The sequence below is a fragment of the Perna viridis genome, chromosome 3, assembly GCF_037379345.1.
Source record: "Perna viridis isolate PV_CMFRI_1.1 ecotype Kerala chromosome 3, ASM3737934v1, whole genome shotgun sequence".
Taxonomy (NCBI): Eukaryota; Metazoa; Mollusca; class Bivalvia; order Mytilida; family Mytilidae; genus Perna; species Perna viridis.
Genome location: NC_142447.1, coordinates 50,703,541 through 50,718,215, shown reverse-complemented (window position 1 = coordinate 50,718,215; position 14,675 = coordinate 50,703,541). Strand labels below are relative to the sequence as shown.

The 14,675-nt window shown below is 31.5% G+C and overlaps 1 protein-coding gene across 5 annotated transcripts in view; it reads left to right on the top strand.

Moving 5' to 3' along the window:
* Nucleotides 1–7,816, top strand: part of LOC148622777 (uncharacterized) — a 30,532-nt gene extending 22,716 nt beyond the window's left edge. For all 5 annotated transcript variants that reach the window (XM_088572964.1, XM_088572963.1, XM_088572965.1 and 2 more), the window contains 4 exons: nt 1,274–1,532; nt 3,075–3,191; nt 3,709–3,816; nt 4,147–7,816. In XM_088572964.1, the coding sequence (XP_088429090.1) occupies nt 1,274–1,532; nt 3,075–3,191; nt 3,709–3,816; nt 4,147–6,201 (2,539 nt within the window). In that variant the 3' untranslated portion in view covers nt 6,202–7,816. The remainder of the gene's footprint in view (nt 1–1,273; nt 1,533–3,074; nt 3,192–3,708; nt 3,817–4,146) is intronic.
* The last annotated feature ends 6,859 nt before the right edge of the window (nt 7,817–14,675 follow it).

The following is a 14,675-nucleotide window of genomic DNA, read 5'->3' as shown; positions in this document are numbered from 1 at the left end:
TGACCAATTGGAACCAAACTTGGTATGAATGTTTCTTGGGGTATCCTGCTTAGAACTGGTGTGGGGATATTTGATCTGTTGAAAAAACATGGCTGCCATTGCTAAAAATAGAACATAGGGGTCAGACAGTAGTTTTAAGCATATTTCTCCAAAAGCGGTAGGTTTTGGTAAATTCTGACAGAGTAAAAGTGTTCAGCTTGATGAGATCTATCTGTGGTCAAATTTTTTTTTTTAATCCATTAAGCCATGTTGCAGTTATCCATTTTCAACATTTTTTTTTCTACTTTTAATATTATCTCTTTCAAAAATCTTCTCCTCTATCACTACTTGACCAATTGGAACCACACTTTGTACGAATGTTCCTAGGGGTATCTACATGAAATTGATGTAGGGATTCTTGATCTGTCGAAAAACATGGCCACCATTACTAAAAATAGTACATAGGGGTCAAACAGTAGTTTTTAGCATATTTCTCCAAAACCATTAGGTTTAACCAAGTTCTTTTTATTTTTGAAATGATCCTAATTATAAGGCCTACAAAAGTCTCCAGTGATCAAAACTTGTGGGACTACTCCTTGTTAGAGTTATTGCCCTTGAAAGGCAAAAATTTTGTTTTTAGCAGTTTTCAGTCAATATCTTGAAAACTATAATAGATAGGATGAAACTTTCAATTGACGAAAATGATCCTTATGATAAGTCCTACCAAAGTGTTTATTGAGTCAAAATTGTCAGAAAGTTTCGTATAAGAGCTATTGCCCTTGAAAGACAAAAAATTAACAAAGCTCTTGTTCAACCCCTTTAACATATTTTATTTGATTTTTACGGAACTTTATATGAAGATTTTGCAATATGTGTAGATGAGCAAGGTGATTATGATGGATGTGTGTAACCAATCTTACCAACAGCTGCTTGGCATTTCAATGAATTTTCTACATCTTAATTGCCTTGTTAGAAAGATAGCAGTGAATTATTAAATACAGTGCAACAAAATTTGATACATCACATGTCAAATAAACTCAGTAATTTCACTCTGGGACTTTCCCCCTGCAAATATGTCACAATACCTTCCTCTTGCACCAATAACAATTTATGATGTCACTGTTGATTGAAAATTTTAATCTGCAAATCACAAATTTAATGAAATAAAATTTATTTGAAAATAACACTAAATTTTTGAGAAAATCTAAATAATTAATAGGATTTTTTATTGTGAATGAATTTCTCTATATTATTATATAGTATTTTTTACTCATTTTACTTCTCTTATAATCAGAGCTAATGGAGTAGAAGGAATTGCACCCAGTACATATCTTGTTAAAACAGAAAAATCTCACATGGAGAGAGTTGCTCGAGCATCAGGTGTACAGATTGTAAGCCGCTTAAGTGATGTCAGTGATATCATGAGAGAAAACTTGAAAGCAGATAGTACAAGTAACAGTCGGAGCAATGTACAGCATATATTAAAGAAGCAGAGATCATTAGAGAGAGGAGGATCCTTACGACCTCCTCCAAGGTTAAATTCTGTCCAAAAGGTGTGACTATTTTTGTTTTTTATCAATAAAGCTCATCGTCATTTCTAAGGACAATGAACAATGGTTTTACACTGTGCAAAATAGAGACATAATATTTACCATAGCCCCACTTTAACTTAGGGAGGTTAATTGTGATCATGTTGTCTGGTTGTTCGTCTGTCTGCTCCTGTTTAGCTCACCTGACCAATGGCTAAGTGAGCTCATGCCATTACTTGCCATCCGTCATCATCGTTGTGGACATATTTTCCAAAATCTTCTCCTCTGAAACTACTGGACCAGCAGGTTTTAAACTTGACGTGATTGTTCCTGAGGGTGTTTTACACAAAATGGCCATTGGGATTTTTGATCCAGGAGAAAATGTGGCGACCATTACTGAAAATAGAACATAGTGGTTAGAAGGCAGTTTTTGCAAATAACTCATAAACCATTGCCTTTAGCAAATTTCTGTGAAGGTTATTTTGTTCAGCATTAGAGACGGACCTATGCTGAAATTTTCAAAACCATTCATTGACTGCTGTAGGAGTTACGGCCCCTGAAACAGTTTTTGTGTTTTTTTTTTCACATGTACAACTTTGAAAATTTTCTCTAAAAACATTTCAGATCGTTTAATGAAAATAAGTATATTAGTTCTGTGTGTATTGTGCTCAGAATGACTGTTGTGATTTAGAATCCGTGAATAGATATGGCAGCCTGTACTAAAAATGAAAGACAGTTTTTTGAAAATAATTCAAAAATTGTTTCCTTTAGCAAAATTCTGGTTCAGGTCATGAAAATGCTTTTAAAATCATTTCCTGTATTTGACATTTCAGTTGATTTGAACTTAGCCTGTCTCATTCCTCAAGTTTTTCAAATGAGCCAATGGTTAAGCAGGTGAGCGATTCAGGCTCTCTTGAGCCTCTAGTTTTGTGACATTTTCCTCAGCAACTACTTATCACAGTCACTTGATATTTTGACTGAAACTTTATATAGGTATGCCATGTTATGGAATTCAATGTTGGACTGAGTGACATCAACTTCCTGTTTGACGTTTTTTTTTAATAATTTGACCACACAGTTACAGGGATAGGATCATAGGAAGCAGGTGTATCTTTCCATATTTCTTGTAAGCCCAACTCCTCTTAAATTGCTCAAAGCATTTTGATGAAATTTTATTGCAAGGTTGGGCATCATTTTTAGATGTGAATGAAGGAATATTGTTACTCTTTGATTACTTCAATGGGAGGTAATCCGACAAGGGTTTTAAATCTTAAGACCTTGTAAGCCCAACCCTTTCTAAACTGATCAATGTATTTTGAGGATATGTAGATGTACATGTTCTTTTGCAGGTTACAAAAGGGGGATAATTGAACTGAAGGGTTGTACATTTAACTCCATTTGAAGAGATATTCTCTTTTTAAGCTTGTTCAAGGTATTTTTGGTCTAGTTTTACAATGATATAATTAGTGCTTACTTTAATATTGAAAAAAAAACCATTTGATTTTAAAAAAAAGTCATGTAAGTATAAAAATAGGATATCTAAGTTGAATAGTCTTGATCTTGTAGGCCTCATCAGATGTGATAAATAGCCTGAGGAAGGAAAATGACCATTATGTTACTATAGCAGAGTTCCAGGACAATGTAGGTGATGGAATATCATTTTCCAGTGGACAGGTGGTTGAGGTAAATACTCCAACAACTTCATTCTTGCAGGGGTTATCTGATTTTTACAAACTGTGTTTTGACCTCAAATTAAAGAGGGGTGGTTAAGTTCTTATTAAACTAGTTTTACCCCACCCCAGACATGTGCCTGTCCACAGTCAGATGTTTGTCGTTAATGTGTGTTCATGTCATTATTTGACTTTTTAGTTTATTTTGAAGAAGTGTCACCGTTATGTTTCCATGGATTTTATTACTTTTGTTGTCGAGGCCTTTCAGAGCTTACTTAAAGGGTATGTTAACACTTACTGAAGACCTTTTGGTGATCTTAAACGATGTCACATTTGTTGTGTTTCACCATATCTGTTCTTTTTTCTATACATATACTTTAACATGGCAGGAATTTTCTTCATACTTGCAATTTCTACATGGTGTTAATTCTAGATGTCTAGATTTTTACAAGAATGATACAACTGAATGCATTTTATATATTGATTATCATTTTAAAGTTAGAATACATACGACTTTTGTATTATGATAGGTATTACAGAAATCCGACAGTGGTTGGTGGTTTGTTAAGATCAATGGTCAGGAAGGTTGGGCTCCTACAACATATATACAGAAAAACTATGGCAACTATATAGAGGAGGTAAACTATTTTGAAGTTAATGTCAATTTTGACTTATTTTATTGTCTAAATTATGATTATTATATTTTTGATTTTATTATTACAGATGTGGGAATTAACATGATACAACAGACATTTTGACAATATTGTAAAATAAAATACATGTAATCTCAATTATAAATGAAGGCAATAACGTCCTATATATCCTGAATTCAACCATTCTTTAAAAAGTAAGACCTCATTTAGACAAGTTGACTATTAAGTTTACTTCTCAGTTTTGGAGATGTGATGTTTTAAAAGACCTTTGTAAAAAAAGGCTTTGAAATAATGTCTTGTATTTTTATATTTAAGGAGGACAATGTGTACAATGATATTGGTGATATAGATGATGATTATGAAGATGCTGAAGATAATAAGGAAGATGGAGATGTTGAGGATGATCAGGATTCTGAAGATCCTAATGATGACGAAGATTATGAGGTACCAGACACCTCACAAGATGATGTGTATGAAGTTCCTGAGTCTATTCAAAATTGTGATGACTGGGAAGATAATAATAATGACTCTGTCACACAAAAACAGGACAAAAAACATGTTGATAAAGGTGCTGTTAAACGTCCAGTATCTAAACCTCCACCTCCACCTCCAGGAGGAATGAAACCAGAGGCAGTCAAGTCACCTCCACCACCAGGAGGAATGAAACCAGAGGCAGTCAAGTCACCTCCACCGCCAGGAGGAATGAAACCAGAAGCAGTCAAGTCACCTGCTTCTCCTTGTGCTCCTCCTAAGAAGTTGTCACAGAAACCAAGCTTACCTCCTAAAGAGAATACAGGAGTTGGGGGAAATAACTTGCATGTTTTGTTAAAAGCAAAAATATCAGTGCCAAAACCTCCTCCAAAAAGTCAAAAACCTGTAGAAAAAGAAAATAATGGTTCAAAATCCTCAACTGACAATTCACCAGAAAGTATTGTTAAATCCACTCCTTCAATTGCAGAGCTCAAAACTAAATTTTCAAAACAATCTGAAAACAAAGGAAACGGTCCCTCATCTCAAGCAGTAAAAAATAAGGGAGACAACTTAACAAGGCCAGTACAAACAATGTATAAATATACAGATGTGATACCTAAAGATCAGAGAATATCTTCAGTAGGGGTTCTAAAGGCAAAATTTGGAAATAGAAATGATTCACATGGAGACAGCAGTAGTGATAACTTTTCACCTGTTACTAGTCCCAAATCTGATACTGGGTCTAAAGGATTCATATTACCACTAAAGGGTTTAAAACCAGTATCTCCACCTAAATCATTGAAAAAAGTGAACAGTAATGTTATTACCACTAGTGATGAATGCATACCCAGTAATTCAATGGGAGATCTAAAGGCAAAATTTGAAAATAGACAATCAGAGGTTTCTCAGAAACCTCCTCTAAAGTCCAAACCAGTGACAAACCTGAAAAGAGATTCAAGTGTAAGTTCAGAAAGTGACTGTTCCTCTGTTGATATAAAGCCTAGTGCAAAAGCAAGTGCATTAAAAGCTATGTTTGAACAGCAAAAGGAAAAACAAAAGTTTGAACCCAAAACAAGCTTACAGTCAAACGAAAGTAAAACTTCCAACATTGCTGCAAAGTTATGTTCAAAGTTTGAAGGAAGTAAGCCTTCTTTACCTAAGCCACCTATGCACCAAACTAGCGCCTCACCACCGATTCCATCCAAGAAGGGGCTTACTGCGGTTCAAACAAAATCAAATTTAGGGCAATCAAAGGTGCCTCCATCTTTGCCACATAAACCATTGAAATCAACAACCTCCAAGTCGCCTGTCTTGCCAATAAAATCAGACGTGAATAAATCTAAACCTGAGAAACTTACTCCACCGACACATTTAAACTTTGACAAAAATCATAATAATATGGACAGTAAACACACGGGAACAAATGCACTAGCAAATATTCATGGCAAATTGAATCCAAAAAGTGGTAGCCAAGATAGCAGTGAGCCACCAACACCACCACAAAAAGATTATGGACCTACCTCTTTAAGTAGGGCACAGTATCATTACAGAACTGTATGTGACTTTATTTCTGAGAATAATGGAGAGTTAGGTTTCTGTGAAGGAGAATATGTTGAAGTTTTAGAACATGGTGATGATTGGTGTCTGATCCGACTTCATGGAAAAGAAGGTTGGGCTCCAGCATCATACATAGAACCATGTAACTCTGAAATCAGTGATGATGTGTTTCATAAACAATACCGTGCTATATCAGATTTTGTGACAGAATCTGAGGGGGAAGTAGGACTTTGTGTTGGGGATGTTATTGATGTGATAGAGGAAACAGATAGTGGATGGTGGCGTGTAAAAAGTGGAAGTAGTGTGGGATGGGCCCCTTCATCATACCTGGAATTAGTCTAGATTATCATATACTATGAAAGTACTTTAATTCGTGGATACCAATTTTCGTGGATTAGGGAAGAAACCCAAATTTGTGGATTCTTGAATTGATGGTTTTGAGGTTGTCAGTATATACTTCAGTGGAAATCTCCTTCCATTAGGAACCAAATTTCGTGGTGTACCAAACTCACGAAAACCACGAAAATTGGTACCCACAAACAATTATACTCTCACAGTGAATCAGATTCATTATCAATTATTTTTTATGTAACAATTGTTTAGTTTAAAGATAATGTCTAGCTTCGATTTTTTTATTTTAATATGCTTATATTTATGTACATGTATGTTAACACTCGGAATTATTATAAGTTTCATACTGCATAAATCACTACAGGTAGATAATACATGTAGTTAGTACAAGTTACAGGTATACATTTTTTAATTGCAAATATAAGCCTTTGAATTGTATATCAATTCCATATTTCATATTATTATTGCATAGGTGTGTGACGGACTTGAGCATTGTACAGGCAGTACATGTTTGTTCAGTGTCATAGATACAATCTACCAGTATATGTATGATCAATGTCATAGATATAATTTATTTCTCTACTGCAGATCTGACTCACTCTAAATATTCTTTAAAGATTTTTAATTTTTGTTTATTGTGTGTATTTGCATTGTAATTCTTGTTTATGATAAGGCTCCATATACCTATAATTTGTTTATGAACTTAGTTTATAAACATAACTCAGTTGACTGTTTGGCCCTTTATGACAGATTTTTATTTGTTACAAATTTTTTAAAGGTTAAGCAAATCCATGTTTGATCAATAAATAACATGTAACTGATATAGCATTTTCTTTGTAAAAGGACCCAAAATTGCCTTTTCTTTGAGTATAATCCACATTCTTTGCCTTTCTGATAACCTTTATGTACTTCTAGTTGATATTGCTCACCCGTTCATAAGACTGTATGGGCCAAATATTTCTTTTCTTTAATTTCTTGCCAGAATAAATATATTACTAAAAACCTTTTTTGTGCATTTTAAATACTGTAATCTGTTAATTGAACATAACTATTGTGTCAACTTTTTTTGCTGAAATGATTCAAATTATATTATATGCTTTTAATATATTTTTGAGATATTTATGTAGTTTGGATAAGAAGTGTCATTATTTTATAAAATAGTATTTTTTATGAGGATTCTCATTTAATACAAAGAATTAGTTTAATGATATACATGTATCATGGTATACCATTGTTTATCTATATGCCACATGGATAAAAAAATTAATCAAAAAATCTTTGATAGAATTTACTGAGGTTTTTTGTAACAGTGTCATCACAGACAGATGCTTCCTTTCATTTTATATTGTTTTCTGATTTCTCATTCCAGAATTATTGGACTTTAAGTCTGATGGAAGAGGTTGTATCATCTATTTATTTGTTGTTGATCTAAATCAGAAAGTGTATGCATTGTATTTAAAGTGTGTTTTATCTAAGTATTATGAAATAGAGCTGTTTTCTTCTTCACACAAAAGTAGAATTTTATATGTAGGGATTAAAGTGCAATATTTATTATTTTGACCATTTCACATGAACTTGCATTGAATAAAGTTGTTATATATTATTATTTTTTTTATCTTTACAAGTTTAAGACAAATCTGCAATATTTATAAACTACATGACTTTCATCAGTTGCAAGTTTGATTAAACTTATATTCTTCTTTTTTTGTCCATGATGAGAGCTTTTTTTTGAATTCACAATACTATACATGTGTTGTAGGACAAAGTTTTCCATCAAATTTAAAGGAACATTAAACACAAGATGGAAGTAGCATGGAGCTCAACACACTAAACTATAAATTTTACTGAAGCTTCAGAACAAGTTAGAAAGCTTTCCTACGAATTTCAGATAGGATTGTTGAGATTTTACTGAAGCTTCAGAACAAGTTAGAAAGCTTTCCTACAAATTTCAGATAGGATTGTTGATAAAAATTGCACCAAAGAGAAAGTTGATGAACGACTGAGCTAAAAAGGCATCAACATGGTAAGAACTATCACATTCTGCTAAGAGTTGATGATATTTATGTCATAAAAAACTCAATAAAAAGACAACAAAAAACATTATGGTAAACAAGATGTTGTTACACCTAAATAAAAGCTGACTCCACATAAAGATAAATACCTTTAAAGTTGATGCCAAGATTTATGTGACCAAAAAAATAATCATTTTGAACTCGGGTATCTTAAAAAAAAATTACACAAGTAATAGCTGTCAAAAATGGGATTAATCAGTAAACATTTTTTCTTCAAATCAGATATTGGTCTGATATTTTCTTTGTATTTGTTTTGTAATGTACCGTTTGAAGTTCAGTAGGTAACTTTGTTTCTCTTAATGTATGCTGATGACATTCTCTGAAACAGTTGGAGGTCTACAAAGTATGTTAGATACATTATTGATATACACCAATAAATGGGGTATGACAGTGAACACATCCAAAACAAAAATTGTTTTATTTAGAAATGGTGGTCTAGTGAGGGATGATGAAATGTGATATTATGATGCAAACATTTCAGAGATAATGGATGAGTTTTTTTAGATAGGTATACTGTTGAATTATAATGGTAAATTTATGAAAATGTAAAGGCATCTAGCTAACCAAGGGAGAAAATCTGTTCGGTTTAAAGTATAAGATGTCTTTGTTCAATTTGAATGCTGTCACTCAATTGAATTTATTTGATACTTATATAAGCAGTATTTTGTGTTATGATAGTGAAATATTGGGTTTCCATAAAGCATCAAATGTTGAAAAGATTCAGCTAGATTTTGTATTAACAGTTGGGTGTAATGCAGCATACAACAAATGTGATGGTGTATTATGTACTTTGAAGGTATCCTTTAATTTACTAACAATATTTGGACAAACTGCTGCATAGTTTAACTATATGTTATCTGTATAAATGCATTGTTAACAGTGTTTGCATTCAATATTACCTAACAAAACATGCTAATTTTAAAGTGTATTTAACTAGATTGAGGTTGTCATCACTTATTTGTGAAGTAGGGAGTTACCATAGTATAGATAGATCAGATAGGAAATTTGAACACTGTTGAAGATGAGTTTCATTTTGTATTATAATGCAATTGTTATTCAGCATTAAGAAAGCATTATATTGAACCTTATTATTACCGTCATTTTTCCTCATTTAAGCTGCTTTTCTACTTTGTACAGAAAACGTATAAGATATGTGTAATCTATGTAGATAGATTGATGTATGCTTTAAAACTTACGACAGAACTTTTTGTAAATGGTACTTAGTTATATGATGTTATCATGAAAAACTGTGTTGACATAGTATTGATAGTTTATTTTGCTGTGTACTGATGAGCATGATGTGCTTCAAGTTAATAAAAGAATTGATATTGTTAAGTACCAGTCTCTAAAAATAAAACAGAAGGTGATTCATGCATGTCAAAAACCCACCGAATTCAGTTTTAATACTTGTTCAGAAACAGTTACTGATCACATAACCAGTCTTAGTTTTTCATTTGGTTGTTGCGCTTTTGAGATAAAAGTTATATAGATTGTACGTGATACTTTGTAAGAGTTATCGTTTTTGATTTAGTTCCATTTGGTTGATTTTAATGGGAGATGAGTGTATGATTTTCTCAAATGTGCAGATCTGATTACGGAAATGATTATTATTATGTAAAAATATAGATATGTAGACTGAAAAACCATCCTTTGTTTGGTGGGTTTTTCTACATCATGAATCACTTTACCATTGGCAGTGTCTGAATTTTATATGGATTGGTACTAAAAAAAATCAACTACAAAATGTTGAATGTATTTAATGAGTATATATCATCACATGTAATACAAATATAACAACTTTATAACACAAATAGATCAGAAGGTTATCCTAAACTGTAAAAAAAATATGTTGGCTGAATTCATTAACAAAGTTGTCAATCAATTCCACTTTTTCTACTTAGAAAAAAAATTCTTACTACTGAGCAGTTTCATTTGACAGCACAGGACTATAGTATTGTTTTGATACTTTTATTGTTTAAAGACAAATTAATTGTACTAAGTACTGTTCTGGTAATGAGTGGTTGCTGTGTACAGTAAATAATTATTGCAATACTTTAATTGTGAAAATTATGACCGATTTCAATTGTAAAATCCTAACTCCCATGATAATAAATTTTACTTTCCCAAATTTCCTTTAACCTTTTTTGACTGAATGACAAAGTCACAATAATTCAAGCATGCAATGATTTCTGAATTTACAGTCTATTGAGAGAAAAATCCTTTCAAAACTAACTACCAAGTATGTGTAACAAACAACCTAAAAGTAATTGATCTAAATTATTAAAAAAGGAAAGTTATTACATTAAATAAGAAGGAATACAAGTACTTTGGCAATAAAGGCAAACAGACATCTCAGTACCCTTTTAACAAAAAAACTTCCACATGCCCTTAAATAAATGATAATTGAAGAAGCTTAATTCTAAATTTCATTTAACATACTGTATCAGAAAAAAATAGCAAGACCACATTATTGGGATGTATAATGATATTTATGATGCATATTTAACCAATGAATTTTGCCCTATTTTATGTATGTATTAGTAATAAAAATTCCATCACCTTATTGCTACTAAAACTAAAGATCTATAAATAAATGTGGATACATAAAAGAACAACATTAAGTCTACGAACTAAATACATACTGTTATATCCTACAATATATAAGGTGAAAATCAATTTTGAAAAAAAATTCTTTTTGGTATTATAAAATTCAATTTTAATTTGTAATGTTATTTGGCTTTTACAGAAAAATGTATACGTAGTCATGACAAAGCAGATTATAGAGAGGTCTTTAATGGAAGTACTACAATGAAGGAATGCTTTGCAACTAAAAATGTAAATCAAGCTGGCACATGATAATCTTGGGCAATTATGGGCAAACTACCTGTATTTTATGCTAAGGATAACATGTATTTTCTTCTTCTACAATTGATTTTTAAAATGAGTGAATATAAAGTAAGAGAACAAAAACCCAAACTTCCATTGAATAAAACTAATAAACAATAGTAAAATCATAAGTAGGTGTCATAAGAAAAAACTCTTTAGCACCACACATTTATACCACTGCAAACAAAATTATATAAACTTAGGAGATTCAAATCTGAAGAAACTCAATTAGGAGCAAGATACACCATTTCTGAACCACAAAAAAATGTGACAGACTATATTTATCTTTCCTTTAAGAACTTTCATTCCTGTTACAAGTAAACCCCACTGATACTTAATCACACTAAGGTCTAGCCTTGCCCCTCAGAAGTCATGTAATGCACATTTAATCTGACTTCATGTGTCAAGTCAACAAGCATCAATATAATACACTAAAGTTTTTACCTACTCAAAACCATAACTTAAAAATACAAAACTAACAACACAGGGGCAGATCCAGGATTTCATGTTAGATGTGGTGTAATAAAAGACTGAGTGAAGCAAGTTTTTGGGGGTAGAATTTGTAAAAAACAAAGATTTCATGCCCCCAAATTTTTTTCCCCAGATTTTAAGGTGATGTATGCCCAGCATACCTTTCCTCGGATCAACCCCTGCAACACCACAATGGTGTTCACACATAATATCACAACAAATGATTGTCTTCCAACCAGACTCCATTGACAGGTAAACTACCCTTTAAATAACAGTCATACTTGAAACCCTGATCCTCATCCCTATACAGGTATACATTGTATCACACTTTATCTTACATCACAGTTATAAGACTAGACCTTCAAATCAAAATCATTCTCATATAATACTACCCAATTTGTGACACTAATGTAAACTAAACATATCATTCACCATCACAAGTACACACATGAAAACCATAAATAGTTCTATAAAAAACATACAAATTAATATTGATAATAGCATATGCGTTTAAGCTTAAAAATTAGGTCTCACAAAAAATAAATGTGCTAGATATTTTTGTGAAGTGATTTCACCACTAACCATCATTAAAAATACAAAAGAAAAATAACTATGAAACCCCTCAACACTTGACATACAAAATAATCGAAATTATGTTCAAGTGTAATTTTTAGGGCATCAAATATTAATGGAACATAAAGTGTATATTTTCACAACCTATATATGGTTTTTCTTGTACAAAAAATATTGACTTATGCTATACCAAATCTGAGTAATACAAAACTGTCTCAAAAATTGAAAGAAAATAATCTGCTCTTAACTATTTTCAGACTTTAACAACCTCTACTTCGATGTTCTCATCCAGTAAAAAAATCAAATAGTGCAGGGAAAATGCCCTGTGAGACAATCACCTATATTAAAATATCAACAATGAGTACAGTCTAGCCCCTAACATCAATTTGATAAAAAAAACAAAGAACAACAAGCTTGTGAAAATTTTGACTTCACTAGGCCATATCCTAACAATCCATTAAGAAATAAAGAGAAACAATAACTGATCATTAATGATAATACCTATATCTTCTTACAAAGTATGAATTAGGCATGTAACCATCAAGCTGGTAGAAGCACTTATGAAATTAAATTTGCACAAAATAAAAACTTCAAGAACAAGCACTAAATACATTTTCCAAAGCACTAAAACAAAACACTTGTTTAACTATATGAAATAGGATAATTGATTACAGCACTGTATCAAAATAAGAATATATTTTATTATTAACAAGCACTTAAAAGAAAAAAAGCACTAAAACATATGGGACCAAAAAAGGTTAAAGGTTAAAGTCATTTTTATCAAACTGTAACTAAGGATAGTGGTGTACATATTAAACAAAAATATACATTGATAATATATTTGCAAGTTATAATAATAAAAAGCTGATTTTTATGGTTACTTATTGTAATCAATCATAAAAGGAAATAAATAAAATAATAAGAGTAAAATAAACACTTGCTCAATGTAAAAATAACCTAAAAAATTTGGCTGAACTCAACCTGCCGTACAAATTGAAGTTAACCTGCCGTACAAACTGAAGTCAACCTGTCGTCCAAACTTAAGTCAATCCCCTATCCTAGCCAAAGTCAATCTGTCTTCTAGCTAAAGTCAACCTGCTTTCTAAACTTAAGTCAATCCCCTATCCTAGCCAAAGTCAATCTCTTCTAAGCTAGAGTCAACCTGCCGTCCATGCTGGTCAACCTGCCGTCCAAGGAAATATCCATAACTATGAACAATCAAGTTACATTGATTAGACATACATAGTCCATACAGTCATTTAATGATTGTCCTATCAAAGCCAAATCCATTAATTGGTAGATTTTCGTCATCATCCTTTCTTTTTTTTTTCATTTTCCCAGACTATGATTTATAATGTTCACATCTGGCAAATAAAAAAAAAAAAAAAAAAGAAATAAATACACCCAACCTTCCATATCGACAAAACTAAATTAATTCAGTATACAAATATGTACAAAAAATATGTATTAAATGTATTTAAGTAACAGTCTTTCTAAAAATCAGACAGAATATGATTAATGCATATCAAAACCCACCAAATTCAGATTTATTTCTTGTTCAGAAACAGTTATTGATCATATAACCAGTCTCTGTTTTTTATTTTGTTGTTGTGCTTTTGAGATAGTATTATATAGACTGTACATGGAATTTGCACTTTGCAAGAGTTATCATTCTTGATTTTGGCTTGATTTGGTTAATTTTAGTGGGAGTTGAATGTATGATTTTCTAAAAAGTGCAGATCTGAATATAGAAATGATTGTTGTTATGTGAAAGTATAGCATATGTTGACTGAAAAAGCATTGTTTGTTTGGTGGGTTTTTCTTTACCATGAATCACTTTACCAATGGCTCTGTCTGAGTTTTATGTGGACTGGTACTTAAAAAGCATACCCTTTGCTTAAAACATCATAAAATAAGTTCATATACTAAAATAAACAAATACATAATATTTAAAAAAGGCCTCCAGAATCTACACAGAAACATATTTTCCTTTCAAAACAGTGTACAATAAGCAAGAATGTACTGAAGTGTTAAAGTTGATGTGTTAAGATTACCCTCTTTGAGATACCCTTTTCCATTTAGATATGATATGAATTAAAACTGTTGTAATTAATAAAAAAAAAACTAAACCTTTATACAGCAATCCTAAACAACACAGAAAATGTGAGTTGTCAACAAAATTTCCATTACATCTTTTTGCCAAAAAGAAGTTTGAACTTAATCTAGAGTTTTAGACCTTAAAGTTTCATACATACATTTAGAATTTTCAATCTCAAAATAAATATTAATGAAAAGAAATATCTTCTCATTTACCTTTGAATACTGTAAATGCAACTTTGGATATTTGAATGATGACCTGTTTCTAAATGATCAAAATACTTAGAGATTTTATCAATATTTAAAACTACACAAATCATATATGATAAATAATCAAGATGTAAATGGGAAGGAAAATGTTTAAAA